Source organism: Phyllobates terribilis, unplaced genomic scaffold, assembly GCF_046119375.1.
Source record: "Phyllobates terribilis strain yellow unplaced genomic scaffold, ASM4611937v1 Scaffold_8__6_contigs__length_399053987, whole genome shotgun sequence".
NCBI lineage: Eukaryota > Metazoa > Chordata > Amphibia > Anura > Dendrobatidae > Phyllobates > Phyllobates terribilis.
Window position 1 is genome coordinate 200018175 of NW_027362768.1, and position 24416 is coordinate 200042590.

At 55.3% G+C, this 24416-nt stretch overlaps 1 protein-coding gene across 1 annotated transcript in view; it reads right to left on the reverse strand.

Annotated features, from left to right (window-relative positions):
- Positions 1-24416, reverse strand: part of SLC6A9 (solute carrier family 6 member 9) — a 134720-nt gene that overhangs the window by 27052 nt on the left and 83252 nt on the right. Inside the window, exons 5-8 of the mRNA XM_073645268.1 lie at positions 15976-16213; positions 15747-15881; positions 1450-1549; positions 921-1021 (exon numbers count right to left, since the gene is read on the reverse strand). Coding sequence (XP_073501369.1) covers positions 921-1021; positions 1450-1549; positions 15747-15881; positions 15976-16213 — 574 coding nt within the window. The remainder of the gene's footprint in view (positions 1-920; positions 1022-1449; positions 1550-15746; positions 15882-15975; positions 16214-24416) is intronic.

Genomic DNA, 24416 nt, shown 5'->3' on the forward strand with positions numbered 1-24416 from the left:
CCCCCTTTCCCTAGAGTCTGGGCTCCTTTTTCCTCTTCCCTTTGTGTTGCACTAAGTCTTTCCCACACCTTGCGTGACATATACCAACTATGTAAATAGATTAGCTCAAACAATGATACCTGAGCCCCGTGAATAATGCCCTCCCTAACCCCTTTGCTGTGGATGTGTACTTAAAAAGGAGATATGCTTCTGTAGCAGTAAGGCTTGAAACAGAAATTGGAAAGAGACTTTACAGGGAGAATAAAAGATCAGACTCTCTGGTTAAAGCCATACTTCCAAGCTGATGGTCTCAAAGAGACACAGATTTGGATTCTACATGATTCCGGCCTAAGGGTACACGGCCCTGACTGGAAAGATACAGATCTGCTGCATTGACCATCAGAGAACCCATGGATACATTTGGGGGAACCAGGTTGGGATGATGAAGTCACCTGGCCCCATGGGTTTGTTGTTTGTGGTTGCCAGGTGGGACCCTCCGATCGCCTGGAACCCATGGAGACATTCAGAGAAGCCAGATTGGGACCAGCCAGTCATCTAGCGCCATGGAAACCCTTGAAGAGGCCAGGGTGGGACCCTCGGTTCTACTGGCCTTGTACCTCGATGGACTGTCAGCTTCCTAAGCTTGCCGCTACGTCCTCGCTGTGGGGGCCCACCAGAAGCGGGGGGGGCACTGGTTGAGGTAGTCGGCCCTGGAGGTCCCAAAGTCGCAGCTGTTCTATCCCAGGTGGACGAAGCGGAAGGGTGACTGTGTAATGTTCCACCATCTTGGGCATTTGCCGGGACTGTTCTATGTGTTTATTGTCAGTTTTGTGGTTCAATAAATTATTGCCGCATTGTTTTACCCGCACCCTGTGCTGTCTGAGTGGTATTACGCTCACGGAAGACCCCGAGTCTTCACAAACGCCTTATGGTGAACTTACAAATATGATAGCCGGAGAGAAGAATCGCCAGCAGATCTGGAAGAAGAGGGGAGGGGGGAACCCCAACATCATCTCTATGTCCTTGAAGTAATTCCGGTGTCCTGGAAGATATCAAAGAGAAGACAGGATAGATATAACACCACAGCCGTCACATGACCTGTATATAGCACCGCAGCCCGTCACATGACCGGTATATAGCATCGCAGCCCGTCACATGACCGGTATATAGCACCGCAATCCACCTGTGTCCATTGAAAGGAATGAATATCTCCATTCCCTGGCTGAAAGCAGAGATCTCCAGGACAGTGATGGCTGCAGGCCGATCGCTGTGGACATTTAATACATTTTCTGTTTCATCGTGGTAAGAGCTTGGAGTCCGGTGAGCAGCATCTATCACTGCTGCCCAGCACCATGCCGGGGGTCTCAGCCGAACAGAACGGGGGTCCTGCGGTTACGTGTGCACTGTCCATGGGACTGAGGAGATCGGTGGGAGCAGCGTGTAAGGTCTCCCTGTGACATCGGCACTCACCGTAGATGTACATGATGGTGACACACATGATGCAGGAGATGATGACCAGGGAGAAGCTGGCAGCGTAATTATCCATCAGCAGCAGCCAGTAGATGCCGGCCTGGAGAGAGGAAGCAGCCATCACTGGAACACTCCCATCATCACTACACCACCCATCATCCATCACTGGAACACTCCCATCATCAATACACCACCCATCATCCATCACTGGAACACTCCCATCATCACTACACCGCCCATCATCCATCACTGGAACACTCCCATCATCACTACACCGCCCATCATCCATCACTGGAACACTCCCATCATCACTACACCACCCATCATCCATCACTGGAACACTCCCATCATCACTACACCGCCCATCATCCATCACTGGAACACTCCCATCATCACTACACCGCCCATCATCCGTCACTGGAACACTCCCATCACCACTACACCACCCATCATCCGTCACTGGAACACTCCCATCATCACTACACCGCCCATCATCCGTCACTGGAACACTCCCATCACCACTACACCACCCATCATCCATCACTGGAACACTCCCATCACCACTACACCGCCCATCATCCATCACTGGAACACTCCCATCATCACTACACCATCCATCACTGGAACACTCCCATCATCACTACACCACCCATCATCCGTCACTGGAACACTCCCATCATCACTACACCGCCCATCAGCCATCACTGGAACACTCCCATCATCACTACACCACCCATCATCCATCACTGGAACACTCCCATCATCAATACACCACCCATCATCCATCACTGGAACACTCCCATCATCACTACACCGCCCATCATCCATCACTGGAACACTCCCATCATCACTACACCGCCCATCATCCATCACTGGAACACTCCCATCATCACTACACCACCCATCATCCATCACTGGAACACTCCCATCATCACTACACCGCCCATCATCCATCACTGGAACACTCCCATCATCACTACACCGCCCATCATCCGTCACTGGAACACTCCCATCACCACTACACCACCCATCATCCGTCACTGGAACACTCCCATCATCACTACACCGCCCATCATCCGTCACTGGAACACTCCCATCACCACTACACCACCCATCATCCATCACTGGAACACTCCCATCACCACTACACCGCCCATCATCCATCACTGGAACACTCCCATCATCACTACACCATCCATCACTGGAACACTCCCATCATCACTACACCACCCATCATCCGTCACTGGAACACTCCCATCATCACTACACCGCCCATCAGCCATCACTGGAACACTCCCATCATCACTACACCGCCCATCAGCCATCACTGGAACACTCCCATCATCACTACACCGCCCATCATCCGTCACTGGAACACTCCCATCATCACTACACCGCCCATCATCCATCACTGGAAAACTCCCATCATCACTACACCACCCATCAGCCGTCACTGGAACACTCCCATCATCACTACACCGCCCATCATCCGTCACTGGAACACTCCCATCATCACTACACCACCCATCATCCATCACTGGAACACTCCCATCATCACTACACCACCCATCAGCCATCACTGGAACACTCCCATCATCACTACACCACCCATCAGCCATCACTGGAACACTCCCATCATCACTACACCACCCATCAGCCGTCACTGGAACACTCCCATCATCACTACACCGCCCATCATCCGTCACTGGAACACTCCCATCATCACTACACCACCCATCATCCATCACTGGAACACTCCCATCATCACTACACCACCCATCAGCCATCACTGGAACACTCCCATCATCACTACACCACCCATCAGCCATCACTGGAACACTCCCATCATCACTACACCACCCATCAGCCGTCACTGGAACACTCCCATCATCACTACACCGCCCATCATCCATCACTGGAACACTCCCATCATCACTACACCGCCCATCATCCATCACTGGAACACTCCCATCATCACTACACCGCCCATCAGCCATCACTGGAACACTCCCATCATCACTACACCACCCATCATCCATCACTGAAACACTCCCATCATCACTACACCACCCATCATCCATCACTGGAACACTCCCATCATCACTACACCACCCATCATCCGTCACTGGAACACTCCCATCATCACTACACCGCCCATCAGCCATCACTGGAACACTCCCATCATCACTACACCACCCATCATCCATCACTGGAACACTCCCATCATCACTACACCGCCCATCATCCATCACTGGAACACTCCCATCATCCATCACTGGAACACTCCCATCATCATTACACCGCCCATCATCCATCACTGGAACACTCCCATCATCACTACACCGTCCATCATCCATCACTGGAACACTCCCATCATCCATCACTGGAACACTCCCATCATCACTACACCGCCCATCATCCGTCACTGGAACACTCCCATCATCACTACACCACACATCATCCATCACTGGAACACTCCCATCATCACTACACCACCCATCAGCCATCACTGGAACACTCCCATCATCACTACACCACCCATCAGCCATCACTGGAACACTCCCATCATCACTACACCACCCATCAGCCGTCACTGGAACACTCCCATCATCACTACACCGCCCATCATCCATCACTGGAACACTCCCATCATCACTACACCGCCCATCATCCATCACTGGAACACTCCCATCACTACACCGCCCATCAGCCATCACTGGAACACTCCCATCATCACTACACCACCCATCATCCATCACTGGAACACTCCCATCATCACTACACCACCCATCATCCATCACTGGAACACTCCCATCATCACTACACCGCCCATCATCCGTCACTGGAACACTCCCATCATCACTACACCGCCCATCAGCCATCACTGGAACACTCCCATCATCACTACACCACCCATCATCCATCACTGGAACACTCCCATCATCACTACACCGCCCATCATCCATCACTGGAACACTCCCATCATCCATCACTGGAACACTCCCATCATCATTACACCGCCCATCATCCATCACTGGAACACTCCCATCATCATTACACCGCCCATCATCCATCACTGGAACACTCCCATCATCACTACACCGTCCATCATCCATCACTGGAACACTCCCATCATCCATCACTGGAACACTCCCATCATCACTACACCGCCCATCAGCCATCACTGGAACACTCCCATCATCACTACACCGCCCATCATCCATCACTGGAACACTCCCATCATCCATCACTGGAACACTCCCATCATCACTACACCGCCCATCAGCCATCACTGGAACACTCCCATCATCACTACACCGCCCATCATCCATCACTGGAACACTCCCATCATCACTACACCGCCCATCAGCTATCACTGGAACACTCCCATCATCACTACACCGCCCATCATCCATCACTGGAACACTCCCATCATCACTACACCGCCCATCAGCCATCACTGGAACACTCCCATCATCACTACACCGCCCATCATCCATCACTGGAACACTCCCATCATCACTACACCACCCATCATCCATCACTGGAAGACTCCCATCATCCATCACTGGAACACTCCCATCATCACTACACCGCCCATCATCCATCACTGGAACACTCCCATCATCACTACACCACCCATCATCCATCACTGGAACACTCCCATCATCACTACACCGCCCATCATCCATCACTGGAACACTCCCATCATCACTACACCGCCCATCATCCATCACTGAAACACTCCCATCGTCCATCACTGGAACACTCCCATCATCACTACACCGCCCATCATCCATCACTGGAACACTCCCATCATCCATCACTGGAACACTCCCATCATCACTACACCGCTCATCAGCCGTCACTGGAACACTCCCATCATCACTACACCGCCCATCAGCCGTCACTGGAACACTCCCATCATCACTACACCGCCCATCATCCATCACTGGAACACTCCCATCATCCATCACTGGAACACTCCCATCATCACTACACCGCCCATCAGCCGTCACTGGAACACTCCCATCATCACTACACCGTCCATCATCCATCACTGGAACACTCCCATCATCACTACACCGCCCATCAGCCATCACTGGAACACTCCCATCATCCATCACTGGAACACTCCCATCATCACTACACCACCCATCAGCCGTCACTGGAACACTCCCATCATCACTACACCACCCATCATCCATCACTGGAACACTCCCATCATCACTACACCACCCATCAGCCGTCACTGGAACACTCCCATCATCACTACACCACCCATCATCCATCACTGGAACACTCCGATCATCACTACACCGCCCATCATCCATCACTGGAACACTCCCATCATCACTACACCGCCCATCAGCCGTCACTGGAACACTCCCATCATCACTACACCGCCCATCATCCGTCACTGGAACACTCCCATCATCCATCACTGGAAGACTCCCATCATCACTACACCGCCCACCAGCCGTCACTGGAACACTCCCATCATCACTACACCACCCATCATCCATCACTGGAACACTCCCATCATCACTACACCACTCATCAGCCGTCACTGGAACACTCCCATCATCACTACACCACCCATCATCCATCACTGGAACACTCCCATCATCACTACACCGCCCATCATCCATCACTGGAACACTCCCATCATCACTACACCGCCCATCAGCCATCACTGGAACACTCCCATCATCACTACACCGCCCATCATCCGTCACTGGAACACTCCCATCATCCGTCACTGGAACACTCCCATCATCACTACACCGCCCACCAGCCGACACTGGAACACTCCCATCATCACTACACCACCCATCAGCCGTCACTGGAACACTCCCATCATCACTACACCGCCCATCATCCGTCACTGGAACACTCCCATCATCACTACACCGCCCATCAGCCGTCACTGGAACACTCCCATCATCACTACACCGCCCATCAGCCGTCACTGGAACACTCCCATCATCACTACACCGCCCATCATCCATCACTGGAACACTCCCATCATCACTACACCGCCCATCATCCATCACTGGAACACTCCCATCATCCATCACTGGAACACTCCCATCATCACTACACCACCCATCAGCCATCACTGGAACACTCCCATCATCACTACACCGCCCATCAGCCATCACTGGAACACTCCCATCATCACTACACTGCCCATCATCCATCACTGGAACACTCCCATCATCCATCACTGGAACACTCCCATCATCACTACACCGCCCATCAGCCATCACTGAAACACTCCCATCATAACTACACGACCCATCATCCATCACTGGAACACTCCCATCATCACTACACCGCCCATCATCCATCACTGGAACACTCCCATCATCCATCACTGGAACACTCCCATCATCACTACACCGCCCATCATCCATCACTGGAACACTCCCATCATCACTACACCGCCCATCATCCGTCACTGGAACACTCCCATCATCACTACACCGCCCATCAGCCGTCACTGGAACACTCCCATCATCCATCACTGGAAGACTCCCATCATCACTACACCGCCCACCAGCCGTCACTGGAACACTCCCATCATCACTACACCACCCATCATCCATCACTGGAACACTCCCATCATCACTACACCGCCCATCATCCATCACTGGAACACTCCCATCATCCATCACTGGAACACTCCCATCATCACTACACCACCCATCAGCCATCACTGGAACACTCCCATCATCACTACACCACCCATCAGCCATCACTGGAACACTCCCATCATCACTACACCACCCATCATCCATCACTGGAACACTCCCATAATCACTACACCGCCCATCAGCCATCACTGGAACACTCCCATCATCACTACACCGCCCATCATCCATCACTGGAACACTCCCATCATCCATCACTGGAACACTCCCATCATCACTACACCGCCCATCAGCCATCACTGAAACACTCCCATCATCACTACACCACCCATCATCCATCACTGGAACACTCCCATCATCCATCACTGGAACACTCCCATCATCACTACACCGCCCATCATCCATCACTGGAACACTCCCATCATCCATCACTGGAACACTCCCATCATCACTACACCGCCCATCATCCATCACTGGAACACTTCCATCATCACTACACCACCCATCAGCCATCACTGGAAAACTCCCATCATCACTACACCACCCATCAGCCGTCACTGCAACACTCCCATCATCACTACACCGCCCATCAGCCGTCACTGGAACACTCCCATCATCACTACACCGCCCATCATCCATCACTGGAACACTCCCATCATCACTACACCGTCCATCATCCATCACTGGAACACTCCCATCATCCATCACTGGAAGACTCCCATCATCACTACACCGCCCACCAGCCGTCACTGGAACACTCCCATCATCACTACACCACCCATCAGCCGTCATTGGAACACTCCCATCATCACTACACCGCCCATCATCCATCACTGGAACACTCCCATCATCCATCACTGGAACACTCCCATCATCACTACACCACCCATCAGCCATCACTAGAACACTCCCATCATCACTACACCGCCCAACATCCATCACTGGAACACTCCCATCATCCATCACTGGAACACTCCCATCATCACTACACCGCCCATCATCCATCACTGGAACACTCCCATCATCCATCACTGGAACACTCCCATCATCACTACACCGCCCATCAGCCATCACTGAAACACTCCCATCATCCATCACTGGAACACTCCCATCATCACTACACCGCCCATCAGCCGTCACTGGAACACTCCCATCATCACTACACCGCCCATCAGCCATCACTGAAACACTCCCATCATCACTACACCACCCATCATCCATCACTGGAACACTCCCATCATCACTACACCGCCCATCAGCCATCACTGAAACACTCCCATCATCACTACACCACCCATCATCCATCACTGGAACACTCCCATCATCACTACACCACCCATCATCCATCACTGGAACACTCCCATCATCACTACACCACCCATCATCCATCACTGGAACACTCCCATCATCACTACACCGCCCATCATCCATCACTGGAACACTCCCATCATCACTACACCACCCATCATCCATCACTGGAACACTCCCATCATCACTACACCGCCCATCATCCATCACTGGAACACTCCCATCATCACTACACCACCCATCATCCATCACTGGAACACTCCCATCATCACTACACCACCCATCATCCATCACTGGAACACTCCCATCATCACTACACCGCCCATCATCCATCACTGGAACACTCCCATCATCACTACACCGCCCATCATCCATCACTGGAACACTCCCATCATCACTACACCGCCCATCAGCCGTCACTGGAACACTCCCATCATCACTACACCACCCATCAGCCATCACTGGAACACTCCCATCATCACTACACCACCCATCATCCATCACTGGAACACTCCCATCATCACTACACCACCCATCATCCATCACTGGAACACTCCCATCATCACTACACCGCCCATCATCCATCACTGGAACACTCCCATCATCCATCACTGGAACACTCCCATCATCACTACACCGCCCATCATCCATCACTGGAACACTTCCATCATCACTACACCACCCATCAGCCATCACTGGAAAACTCCCATCATCACTACACCACCCATCAGCCGTCACTGCAACACTCCCATCATCACTACACCGCCCATCATCCATCACTGGAACACTCCCATCATCACTACACCGTCCATCATCCATCACTGGAACACTCCCATCATCCATCACTGGAACACTCCCATCATCACTACACCACCCATCAGCCGTCACTGGAACACTCCCATCATCACTACACCACCCATCAGCCGTCACTGGAACACTCCCATCATCACTACACCGCCCATCATCCGTCACTGGAACACTCCCATCATCACTACACCGCCCATCAGCCGTCACTGGAACACTCCCATCATCACTACACCGCCCATCATCCATCACTGGAACACTCCCATCATCCATTACTGGAACACTCCCATCATCACTACACCACCCATCAGCCATCACTGGAACACTCCCATCATCACTACACCACCCATCATCCATCACTGGAACACTCCCATCATCACTACACCGCCCATCATCCATCACTGGAACACTCCCATCATCCATCACTGGAACACTCCCATCATCACTACACCGCCCATCAGCCATCACTGAAACACTCCCATCATCACTACACCACCCATCATCCATCACTGGAACACTCCCATCATCCATCACTGGAACACTCCCATCATCACTACACCGCCCATCATCCATCACTGGAACACTCCCATCATCCATCACTGGAACACTCCCATCATCACTACACCACCCATCAGCCATCACTGGAAAACTCCCATCATCACTACACCACCCATCAGCCGTCACTGCAACACTCCCATCATCACTACACCGCCCATCAGCCGTCACTGGAACACTCCCATCATCACTACACCGCCCATCATCCATCACTGGAACACTCCCATCATCACTACACCGTCCATCATCCATCACTGGAACACTCCCATCATCACTACACCGCCCATCATCCATCACTGGAACACTCCCATCATCACTACACCACCCATCAGCCGTCATTGGAACACTCCCATCATCACTACACCGTCCATCATCCATCACTGGAAGACTCCCATCATCACTACACCGCCCACCAGCCGTCACTGGAACACTCCCATCATCACTACACCACCCATCAGCCGTCATTGGAACACTCCCATCATCACTACACCGCCCATCATCCATCACTGGAACACTCCCATCATCCATCACTGGAACACTCCCATCATCCATCACTGGAACACTCCCATCATCACTACACCACCCATCAGCCATCACTAGAACACTCCCATCATCACTACACCGCCCATCATCCATCACTGGAACACTCCCATCATCCATCACTGGAACACTCCCATCATCACTACACCGCCCATCATCCATCACTGGAACACTCCCATCATCCATCACTGGAACACTCCCATCATCACTACACCGCCCATCAGCCATCACTGAAACACTCCCATCATCACTACACCACCCATCATCCATCACTGGAACACTCCCATCATCACTACACCGCCCATCAGCCGTCACTGGAACACTCCCATCATCACTACACCGCCCATCAGCCATCACTGAAACACTGCCATCATCACTACACCACCCATCATCCATCACTGGAACACTCCCATCATCACTACACCGCCCATCAGCCATCACTGAAACACTCCCATCATCACTACACCACCCATCATCCATCACTGGAACACTCCCATCATCACTACACCACCCATCATCCATCACTGGAACACTCCCATCATCACTACACCACCCATCATCCATCACTGGAACACTCCCATCATCACTACACCGCCCATCATCCATCACTGGAACACTCCCATCATCACTACACCACCCATCATCCATCACTGGAACACTCCCATCATCACTACACCGCCCATCATCCATCACTGGAACACTCCCATCATCACTACACCACCCATCATCCATCACTGGAACACTCCCATCATCACTACACCACCCATCATCCATCACTGGAACACTCCCATCATCACTACACCGCCCATCATCCATCACTGGAACACTCCCATCATCACTACACCGCCCATCAGCCGTCACTGGAACACTCCCATCATCACTACACCACCCATCATCCATCACTGGAACACTCCCATCATCACTACACCGCCCATCATCCATCACTGGAACACTCCCATCATCCATCACTGGAACACTCCCATCATCACTACACCGCCCATCATCCATCACTGGAACACTTCCATCATCACTACACCACCCATCAGCCATCACTGGAAAACTCCCATCATCACTACACCACCCATCAGCCGTCACTGCAACACTCCCATCATCACTACACCGCCCATCATCCATCACTGGAACACTCCCATCATCACTACACCGTCCATCATCCATCACTGGAACACTCCCATCATCCATCACTGGAACACTCCCATCATCACTACACCACCCATCAGCCATCACTGGAACACTCCCATCATCACTACACCGCCCATCATCCATCACTGGAACACTCCCATCATCACTACACCGCCTATCATCCGTCACTGGAACACTCCCATCATCACTACACCGCCCATCATCCGTCACTGGAACACTCCCATCATCCATCACTGGAAGACTCCCATCATCACTACACCGCCTACCAGCCGTCACTGGAACACTCCCATCATCACTACACCACCCATCAGCCGTCACTGGAACACTCCCATCATCACTACACCGCCCATCAGCCATCACTGGAACACTCCCATCATCACTACACCGCCCATCATCCATCACTGGAACACTCCCATCATCCATCACTGGAACACTCCCATCATCTCTACACCACCCATCAGCCATCACTGGAACACTCCCATCATCACTACACCGCCCATCATCCATCACTGGAACACTCCCATCATCCATCACTGGAACACTCCCATCATCACTACACCGCCCATCATCCATCACTGGAACACTCCCATCATCACTACACCGCCCATCATCCATCACTGGAACACTCCCATCATCACTACACCGCCTATCATCCATCACTGGAACACTCCCATCATCCGTCACTGGAACACTCCCATCATCCATCACTGGAACACTCCCATCATCACTACACCGCCCATCAGCCATCACTGAAACACTCCCATCATCACTACACCACCCATCATCCATCACTGGAACACTCCCATCATCCATCACTGGAACACTCCCATCATCACTACGCCGCCCATCATCCATCACTGGAACACTCCCATCATCACTACACCGCCCATCATCCGTCACTGGAATACTCCCACCATCACTACACCGCCCATCAGCCGTCACTGGAACACTCCCATCATCACTACACCACCCATGATCCATCACTGGAACACTCCCATCATCACTACACCACCCATCATCCATCACTGGAACACTCCCATCATCACTACACCGCCCATCATCCATCACTGGAACACTCCCATCATCACTACACCGCCCATCATCCATCACTGGAACACTCCCATCATCACTACACCGCCCATCATCCATCACTGGAACACTCCCATCATCACTACACTGCCCATCATCCGTCACTGGAACACTCCCATCATCCATCACTGGAACACTCCCATCATCTCTACACCACCCATCAGCCATCACTGGAACACTCCCATCATCACTACACCGCCCATCATCCATCACTGGAACACTCCCATCATCCATCACTGGAACACTCCCATCATCACTACACCGCCCATCATCCATCACTGGAACACTCCCATCATCACTACACCGCCCATCATCCATCACTGGAACACTCCCATCATCACTACACCGCCTATCATCCATCACTGGAACACTCCCATCATCCGTCACTGGAACACTCCCATCATCCATCACTGGAACACTCCCATCATCACTACACCGCCCATCAGCCATCACTGAAACACTCCCATCATCACTACACCACCCATCATCCATCACTGGAACACTCCCATCATCCATCACTGGAACACTCCCATCATCACTACGCCGCCCATCATCCATCACTGGAACACTCCCATCATCACTACACCGCCCATCATCCGTCACTGGAACACTCCCACCATCACTACACCGCCCATCAGCCGTCACTGGAACACTCCCATCATCACTACACCACCCATGATCCATCACTGGAACACTCCCATCATCACTACACCACCCATCATCCATCACTGGAACACTCCCATCATCACTACACCGCCCATCATCCATCACTGGAACACTCCCATCATCACTACACCGCCCATCATCCATCACTGGAACACTCCCATCATCACTACACCGCCCATCATCCATCACTGGAACACTCCCATCATCACTACACCGCCCATCATCCATCACTGGAACACTCCCATCATCACTACACCACCCATCAGCTGTCACTGGAACACTCCCATGATCACTACACCGCCCATCATCCATCACTGGAACACTCCCATCATCACTACACCGCCCATCATCCATCACTGGAACACTCCCATCATCACTACACCGCCCATCAGCTGTCACTGGAACACTCCCATCATCACTACACCGCCCATGATCCGTCACTGGAACACTCCCATCATCACTACACCGCCCATCATCCATCACTGGAACACTCCCATCATCACTACATCGCCCATCATCCGTCATTGAAACACTCCCATCATCACTACACCACCCATCAGCCATCACTGGAACACTCCCATCATGACTACACCGCCCATCATCCATCACTGGAACACTCCCATCATCACTACACCGCCCATCAGCCATCACTGGAACATTCCCATCATCACTACACCGCCCATCATCCATCACTGGAACACTCCCATCATCACTACACCGCCCATCATACATCACTGGAACACTCCCATCACCACTACACCACCCATCAGCCGTCACTGGAACACTCCCATCATCACTACACTGCCCATCAGCCATCACTGGAACACTCCCATCATCACTACACCGCCCATCATCCATCACTGGAACACTCCCATCATCACTACACCGCCCATCATCCATCACTGGAACACTCCCATCACCACTACACCGCCCATCATCCATCACTGGAACACTCCCATCATCCATCACTGGAACACTCCCATCATCACTACACCGCCCATCATCCATCACTGGAACACTCCCATCACCACTACACCGCCCATCATCCATCACTGGAACACTCCCATCATCACTACATCGCCCATCATCCGTCATTGAAACACTCCCATCATCACTACACCGCCCATCATCCGTCACTGGAATACTCCCATCATCACTACACCGCCCATCATCCATCACTGGAACACTCCCATCATCACTACACCGCCCATCATCCGTCACTGGAACACTCCCATCATCACTACACCGCCCATCATCCATCACTGGAACACTCCCATCATCCATCACTGGAACACTCCCATCATCACTACACCGCCCATCATCCATCACTGGAACACTCCCATCATCACTACACCGCCCATCATCCATCACTGGAACACTCCCATCATCACTACACCGCCCATCATCCGTCACTGGAACCCTCCCATCATCACTACACCGCCCATCATCCATCACTGGAACACTCCCATCATCCATCACTGGAACACTCCCATCATCACTACACCGCCCATCATCCATCACTGGAACACTCCCATCATCACTACTCCGCCCATCATCCATCACTGGAACACTCCCATCATCACTACACCGCCAATGATCTGTCACTGGAACACTCCCATCATCACTACACCGCCCATCATCCATCACTGGAACACTCCCATCATCCATCACTGGAACACTCCCATCATCACTACACCGCCCATCATCCATCACTGGAACACTCCCATCATCACTACACCGCCCATCATCCATCACTGGAACACTCCCATCATCACTACACCGCCCATCAGCCATCACTGGAACACTCCCATCATCACTACACCGCCCATCATCCATCACTGGAACACTCCCATCATCACTACATCACCCATCATCCATCACTGGAACACTCCCATCATCACTACACCGCCCATCATCCATCACTGGAACACTCCCATCATCACTACTCCGCCCATCATCCATCACTGGAACACTCCCATCATCACTACACCGCCAATGATCCGTCACTGGAACACTCCCATCATCACTACACCGCCCATCATCCATCACTGGAACACTCCCATCACCACTACACCACCCATCATCCATCACTGGAACACTCCCATCATCCATCACTGGAACACTCCCATCATCACTACACCGCCCATCATCCATCACTGGAACACTCCCATCATCACTACACCGCCCATCATCCATCACTGGAACACTCCCATCATCACTACACCGCCCATGATCCGTCACTGGAACACTCCCATCATCCATCACTGGAACACTCCCATCATTACTACACCGCCCATGATCCGTCACTGGAACACTCCCATCATCACTACATCGCCCATCATCCGTCATTGAAACACTCCCATCATCACTACACCACCCATCATCCATCACTGGAACACTCCCATCATCACTACACCGCCCATCATCCATCACTGGAACACTCTCATCATCCGTCACTGGAACACTCCCATCATCACTACACCGCCCATCAGCCGTCACAACACCCGGACCGCTCACCTGAGTGGTCAGCGGGATTCCCAGCAGGAAACCGACCACGGCCACCCCCAGCGTCACAACAGTCTTCCAGCGGATGATCCAGTCGTTTCCAATCTCGTCCACGATGGCGGTGACCAGAGTTTCCAGCAGACAGAACTGAAGACGACAGAGGTCATGAGACGGTTAATAAGCGGAGCCGCTGCGAGCGCCGGGTGAAGCCGTTCTGATGTATCACTAAACCGGCGAGTACCTGCGTCCCGAGTCCCAGGAGGATGAGCATGAAGAAGAACAGGATGGACCACAGAGGGGAGATCGGTAGCAGGGTCAGGGCTTCCGGATAGGCCACAAACGCCAGGCCGGGCCCGTGGTCGGCCACTTTGGAGACATCTACCCCCAGGTGATTGGCCATGAAGCCCAGGATGGAGAAGATGACAAATCCAGCATACACACTGGTGGCGCAGTTGGTGATGCTGATAATGATACTGTCCCTGGAAACAGAAAGTGGGAGATGACACCATGAAGCCCATCAATCCTAACAAGAGCCTGCAGATGCGGACAATCATCAGGACCCCGGTACACAGGTGCGTTACCCAGGTGTCCTCCACCAGTACACATCAGATAACATCACCTGCAGTCCTCTCACAGCATGCAGCCTCAGACACAGATTAGAGCTGCAGCTGCATCCCCCTCCTCCTCTCTCACAGCATGCAGCCTCAGACACAGAGAAGAGCTGCAGCTGCATCCCCCTCCTCCTCTCTCACAGCATGCAGCCTCAGACACAGAGAAGAGCTGCAGCTGCATCCCCCTCCTCCTCTCTCACAGCATGCAGCCTCAGACACAGAGAAGAGCTGCAGCTGCATCCCCCTCCTCCTCTCTCACAGCATGCAGCCTCAGACACAGAGAAGAGCTGCAGCTGCATCCCCCTCCTCCTCTCTCACAGCATGCAGTCTCAGACACAGAGAAGAGCTGCATCCCCCTCCTCCTCTCTCACAGCATGCAGTCTCAGACAAAGAGAAGAGCTGCATCCCCCTCCTCCTCTCTCACAGCATGCAGCCTCAGACACAGAGAGGAGCTGCAGCTGCATCCCCATCCTCCCCTCTCACAGCATGCAGCCTCAGACACAGAGAAGAGCTGCAGCTGCATCCCCCTCATCGCCCCTCACAGCATGCAGCCTCAGACACAGAGAGGAGCTGCAGCTGCATCCCCCCCTCACAGCATGCAGCCTCAGACACAGAGAGGAGCTGCAGCGGCATCCCCCTCCTCCCCTCTCACAGCATGCAGCCTCAGACACAGAGAAGAGCTGCAGCTGCATCCCCCCTCACAGTATGCAGCCTCAGACACAGAGAGGAGCTGCAGCTGCATCCCCCTCCTCCCCTCTCACAGCATGCAGCCTCAGACACAGAGAGGATCTGCAGCTGCATCCCCTCCTCCCCTCTCACAGCATGCAGCCTCAGACACAGAGAGGAGCTGCAGCTGCATCCCCCTCCTCCCCTCTCACAGCATGCAGCCTCAGACACAGAGAGGAGCTGCAGCTTCCTCCCCTCTCACAGCATGCAGCCTCAGACACAGAGAGGATCTGCAGCTGCATCCCCCTCCTCCACTCTCACAGCATGCAGCCTCAGACACAGAGAGGAGCTGCAGATGCATCCCCCTCATCGACCCTCACAGCATGCAGCCTCAGACACAGAGAGGAGCTGCAGCTGCATCCCCCTCCTCCCCTCTCACAGCATGCAGCCTCAGACACAGAGAGGAGCTGCAGCTTCCCCCCCTCTCACAGCATGCAGCCTCAGACACAGAGAGGAGCTGCAGCTGCATCCCCCTCCTCCCCTCTCACAGCATGCAGCCTCAGACACAGAGAGGAGCTGCAGCGGCATCCCCCTCCTCCCCTCTCACAGCATGCAGCCTCAGACACAGAGAAGAGCTGCAGCTGCACCCCCCTCATCGCCCCTCACAGCATGCAGCCTCAGACACAGAGAGGAGCTGCAGCTGCAACCCCCCCTCACAGTATGCAGCCTCACACACAGAGAGGAGCTGCAGCTGCATCCCCCCCTCACAGCATGCAGCCTCAGACACAGAGAGGATCTGCAGCTGCATCCCCCTCCTCCCCTCTCACAGCATGCAGCCTCAGAGAGGAGCTGCAGCTGCATCCCCCTCCTCCCCTCTCACAGCATGCAGCCTCAGACACAGAGAGGAGCTGCAGCTTCCTCCCCTCTCACAGCATGCAGCCTCAGACACAGAGAGGATCTGCAGCTGCATCCCCCTCACAGCATGCAGCCTCAGACACAGAGAGGAGCTGCAGCTGCATCCCCCTCCTCCCCTCTCACAGCATGCAGCCTCAGACACAGAGAGGAGCTGCAGCTGCATCCCCTCTCACAGCATGCAGCCTCAGACACAGAGAGGAGCTGCAGCTTCCTCCCCTCTCACAGCATGCAGCCTCAGACACAGAGAGGATCTGCAGCTGCATCCCCCTCCTCCCCTCTCACAGCATGCAGCCTCAGACACAGAGAGGAGCTGCAGCTTCCTCCCCTCTCACAGCATGCAGCCTCAGACACAGAGAGGATCTGCAGCTGCATCCCCCTCACAGCATGCAGCCTCAGACACAGAGAGGAGCTGCAGCTGCATCCCCCTCCTCCCCTCTCACAGCATGCAACCTCAGACACAGAGAGGAGCTGCAGCTGCATCCCCTCTCACAGCATGCAGCCTCAGACACAGAGAGGAGCTGCAGCTTCCTCCCCTCTCACAGCATGCAGCCTCAGACACAGAGAGGATCTGCAGCTGCATCCCCCTCCTCCCCTCTCACAGCATGCAGCCTCAGACACAGAGAGGATCTGCAGCTGCATCCCCCTCCTCCCCTCTCACAGCATGCAGCCTCAGAGAGGAGCTGCAGCTGCATCCCCCTCCTCCCCTCTCACAGCATGCAGCCTCAGACACAGAGAGGAGCTGCAGCTGCATCCCCCTCCTCCCCTCTCACAGCATGCAGCCTCAGACACACAGAGGAGCTGCAGCTGCATCCTCCTCCTCCCCTCTCACAGCATGCAGCCTCAGACACAGAGAGGAGCTGCAGCTGCATCCCCCTCATCGCCCCTCACAGCATGCAGCCTCAGACACACAGAGGAGCTGCAGCTGCATCCCCATCCTCCCCTCTCACAGCATGCAGCCTCAGACATAGAGAAGAGCTGCAGCTGCATCCCCCCTCACAGCATGCAGCCTCAGACACAGAGAGGAGCTGCACCTGCATCCCCCTCCTCCCCTCTCACAGCATGCAGCCTCAGACACAGAGAGGAGCTGCACCTGCATCCCCCTCCTCCCCTCTCACAGCATGCAGCCTCAGACACAGAGAGGAGCTGCACCTGCATCCCCCTCCTCCCCTCTCACAGCATGCAGCCTCAGACACAGAGAAGAGCTGCAGCTGCATCCCCCTCATCGCCCCTCACAGCATGCAGCCTCAGACACAGAGAGGAGCTGCAGCTGCATCCCCCCCCTCACAGTATGCAGCCTCAGACACAGAGAGGAGCTGCAGCTGCATCCCCCTCCTCCCCTCTCACAGCATGCAGCCTCAGACACAGAGAGGAGCTGCAGCTTCCCCCCTCTCACAGCATGCAGCCTCAGACACAGAGAGGAGCTGCAGCTTCCTCCCCTCTCACAGCATGCAGCCTCAGACACAGAGGATCTGCAGCTGCATCCCCCTCCTCCGCTCTCACAGCATGCAGCCTCAGACACAGAGAGGAGCTGCAGCTGCATCCCCCTCATTGCCCCTCACAGCATGCAGCCTCAGACACAGAGAGGAGCTGCAGCTGCATCCCCCTCCTCCCCTCTCACAGCATGCAGCCTCAGACACAGAGAGGAGCTGCAGCTTCCTCCCCTCTCACAGCATGCAGCCTCAGACAGAGAGGATCTGCAGCTGCATCCCCCTCCTCCCCTCTCACAGCATGCAGCCTCAGACACAGAGAGGATCTGCAGCTGCATCCCCCTCCTCCCCTTTCACAGCATGCAGCCTCAGAGAGGAGCTGCAGCTGCATCCCCCTCCTCCCCTCTCACAGCATGCAGCCTCAGACACAGAGAGGAGCTGCAGCTGCATCCCCCTCCTCCCCTCTCACAGCATGCAGCCTCAGACACAGAGAGGAGCTGCAGCGGCATCCCCCTCCTCCCCTCTCACAGCATGCAGCCTCAGACACAGAGAAGAGCTGCAGCTGCATCCCCCCTCACAGTATGCAGCCTCAGACACAGAGAGGAGCTGCAGCTGCATCCCCCTCCTCCCCTCTCACAGCATGCAGCCTCAGACACAGAGAGGATCTGCAGCTGCATCCCCTCCTCCCCTCTCACAGCATGCAGCCTCAGACACAGAGAGGAGCTTCAGCTGCATCCCCCTCCTCCCCTCTCACAGCATGCAGCCTCAGACACAGAGAGGAGCTGCAGCTTCCTCCCCTCTCACAGCATGCAGCCTCAGACACAGAGAGGATCTGCAGCTGCATCCCCCTCCTCCACTCTCACAGCATGCAGCCTCAGACACAGAGAGGAGCTGCAGATGCATCCCCCTCATCGACCCTCACAGCATGCAGCCTCAGACACAGAGAGGAGCTGCAGCTGCATCCCCCTCCTCCCCTCTCACAGCATGCAGCCTCAGACACAGAGAGGAGCTGCAGCTTCCCCCCCTCTCACAGCATGCAGCCTCAGACACAGAGAGGAGCTGCAGCTGCATCCCCCTCCTCCCCTCTCACAGCATGCAGCCTCAGACACAGAGAGGAGCTGCAGCGGCATCCCCCTCCTCCCCTCTCACAGCATGCAGCCTCAGACACAGAGAAGAGCTGCAGCTGCACCCCCCTCATCGCCCCTCACAGCATGCAGCCTCAGACACAGAGAGGAGCTGCAGCTGCAACCCCCCCTCACAGTATGCAGCCTCACACACAGAGAGGAGCTGCAGCTGCATCCCCCCCTCACAGCATGCAGCCTCAGACACAGAGAGGATCTGCAGCTGCATCCCCCTCCTCCCCTCTCACAGCATGCAGCCTCAGAGAGGAGCTGCAGCTGCATCCCCCTCCTCCCCTCTCACAGCATGCAGCCTCAGACACAGAGAGGAGCTGCAGCTTCCTCCCCTCTCACAGCATGCAGCCTCAGACACAGAGAGGATCTGCAGCTGCATCCCCCTCACAGCATGCAGCCTCAGACACAGAGAGGAGCTGCAGCTGCATCCCCCTCCTCCCCTCTCACAGCATGCAGCCTCAGACACAGAGAGGAGCTGCAGCTGCATCCCCTCTCACAGCATGCAGCCTCAGACACAGAGAGGAGCTGCAGCTTCCTCCCCTCTCACAGCATGCAGCCTCAGACACAGAGAGGATCTGCAGCTGCATCCCCCTCCTCCCCTCTCACAGCATGCAGCCTCAGACACAGAGAGGAGCTGCAGCTTCCTCCCCTCTCACAGCATGCAGCCTCAGACACAGAGAGGATCTGCAGCTGCAATCCCCTCACAGCATGCAGCCTCAGACACAGAGAGGAGCTGCAGCTGCATCCCCCTCCTCCCCTCTCACAGCATGCAACCTCAGACACAGAGAGGAGCTGCAGCTGCATCCCCTCTCACAGCATGCAGCCTCAGACACAGAGAGGAGCTGCAGCTTCCTCCCCTCTCACAGCATGCAGCCTCAGACACAGAGAGGATCTGCAGCTGCATCCCCCTCCTCCCCTCTCACAGCATGCAGCCTCAGACACAGAGAGGATCTGCAGCTGCATCCCCCTCCTCCCCTCTCACAGCATGCAGCCTCAGAGAGGAGCTGCAGCTGCATCCCCCTCCTCCCCTCTCACAGCATGCAGCCTCAGACACAGAGAGGAGCTGCAGCTGCATCCCCCTCCTCCCCCTCTCACAGCATGCAGCCTCAGACACACAGAGGAGCTGCAGCTGCATCCTCCTCCTCCCCTCTCACAGCATGCAGCCTCAGACACAGAGAGGAGCTGCAGCTGCATCCCCTCATCGCCCCTCACAGCATGCAGCCTCAGACACACAGAGGAGCTGCAGCTGCATCCCCATCCTCCCCTCTCACAGCATGCAGCCTCAGACATAGAGAAGAGCTGCAGCTGCATCCCCCCTCACAGCATGCAGCCTCAGACACAGAGAGGAGCTGCACCTGCATCCCCTCCTCCCCTCTCACAGCATGCAGCCTCAGACACAGAGAGGAGCTGCACCTGCATCCCCCTCCTCCCCTCTCACAGCATGCAGCCTCAGACACAGAGAGGAGCTGCACCTGCATCCCCCTCCTCCCCTCTCACAGCATGCAGCCTCAGACACAGAGAAGAGCTGCAGCTGCATCCCCCTCATCGCCCCTCACAGCATGCAGCCTCAGACACAGAGAGGAGCTGCAGCTGCATCCCCCCCTCACAGTATGCAGCCTCAGACACAGAGAGGAGCTGCAGCTGCATCCCCTCCTCCCCTCTCACAGCATGCAGCCTCAGACACAGAGAGGAGCTGCAGCTTCCCCCCCTCTCACAGCATGCAGCCTCAGACACAGAGAGGAGCTGCAGCTTCCTCCCCTCTCACAGCATGCAGCCTCAGACACAGAGGATCTGCAGCTGCATCCCCCTCCTCCGCTCTCACAGCATGCAGCCTCAGACACAGAGAGGAGCTGCAGCTGCATCCCCCTCATTGCCCCTCACAGCATGCAGCCTCAGACACAGAGAGGAGCTGCAGCTGCATCCCCCTCCTCCCCTCTCACAGCATGCAGCCTCAGACACAGAGAGGAGCTGCAGCTTCCTCCCCTCTCACAGCATGCAGCCTCAGACAGAGAGGATCTGCAGCTGCATCCCCCTCCTCCCCTCTCACAGCATGCAGCCTCAGACACAGAGAGGATCTGCAGCTGCATCCCCCTCCTCCCCTTTCACAGCATGCAGCCTCAGAGAGGAGCTGCAGCTGCATCCCCCTCCTCCCCTCTCACAGCATGCAGCCTCAGACACAGAGAGGAGCTGCAGCTGCATCCCCCTCCTCCCCTCTCACAGCATGCAGCCTCAGACACACAGAGGAGCTGCAGCTGCATCCCCCTCCTCCCCTCTCACAGCATGCAGCCTCAGACACAGAGAGGAGCTGCAGCTGCACCCCCCTCCTCCCTCTCACAGCCATGCAGCCTCAGACACAGAGAAGAGCTGCAGCTGCATCCCCTCCTCCCCTCTCACAGCATGCAGCCTCAGACCCAGAGAGGAGGCTGCAGCTGCATTCCCCTCCTCCCCTCTCACAGCATGCAGCCTCAGACACAGAGAGGAGCTGCAGCTGCATTCCCCTCCTCCCGTCTCACAGCATGCAGCCTCAGCGACACAGAGAGGAGCTGCAGCTGTATCCCCCTCCTCCCGTCTCACAGCATGCAGCCTCAGACACAGAGAGGATCTGCAGCTGCATCCCCCTCCTCCCCTCTCACAGCATGAAGCCTCAGACACAGAGAGGAGCTGCAGCTGCATCCCCCCCCTCCTCCCGTCTCACAGCATGCAGCTCAGACACAGAGAGGAGCTGCAGCTGCATTCCCTCCTCCCGTCTCACAGCATGCAGCCTCAGACACAGAGAGGAGCTGCAGCTTCCTCCCCTCTCACAGCATGCAGCCTCAGACACAGAGAGGATCTGCAGCTGCATCCCCCCTCACAGCATGCAGGCCTCAGACACAGAGAGAATCTGCAGCTGCATCCCCCTCCTCCCCTCTCACAGCATGCAGCCTCAGACACAGAGAGGATCTGCAGCTGCATCCCCCTCTCCCTCTCACAGCATGCAGCCTCAGAGAGGAGCTGCAGCTGCATCCCCTCCTCCCCTCTCACAGCATGCAGCCTCAGACACACAGAGGAGCTGCAGCTGCATCCCCATCCTCCCTCTCACAGCATGCAGCCTCAGACATAGGGAAGAGCTGCAGCTGCATCCCCCCTCACAGCATGCAGCCTCAGACACAGAGAGGAGCTGCACCTGCATCCCCCTCCTCCCTCTCACAGCATGCAGCATCAGACACAGAGAAGGAGCTGCACCTGCATCCCCCCTCCTCCCCTCTCACAGCATGCAGCCTCAGACACAGAGAAGAGCTGCAGCTGCATCCCCCTCATCGCCCCTCACAGCATGCAGCCTCAGACACAGAGAGGAGCTGCAGCTGCATCCCCCCCCTCACAGTATGCAGCCTCAGACACAGAGAGGAGCTGCAGCTGCATCCCCCTCCTCCCCTCTCACAGCATGCAGCCTCAGACACAGAGAGGAGCTGCAGCTTCCCCCCCTCTCACAGCATGCAGCCTCAGACACAGAGAGGAGCTGCAGCTTCCTCCCCTCTCACAGCATGCAGCCTCAGACACAGAGGATCTGCAGCTGCATCCCCCTCCTCCGCTCTCACAGCATGCAGCCTCAGACACAGAGAGGAGCTGCAGCTGCATCCCCCTCATCGCCCCTCACAGCATGCAGCCTCAGACACAGAGAGGAGCTGCAGCTGCATCCCCCTCCTCCCCTCTCACAGCATGCAGCCTCAGACACAGAGAGGAGCTGCAGCTTCCTCCCCTCTCACAGCATGCAGCCTCAGACAGAGAGGATCTGCAGCTGCATCCCCCTCCTCCCCTCTCACAGCATGCAGCCTCAGACACAGAGAGGATCTGCAGCTGCATCCCCTCCTCCCCTTTCACAGCATGCAGCCTCAGAGAGGAGCTGCAGCTGCAATCCCCCTCCTCCCTCTCACAGCATGCAGCCTCAGACAA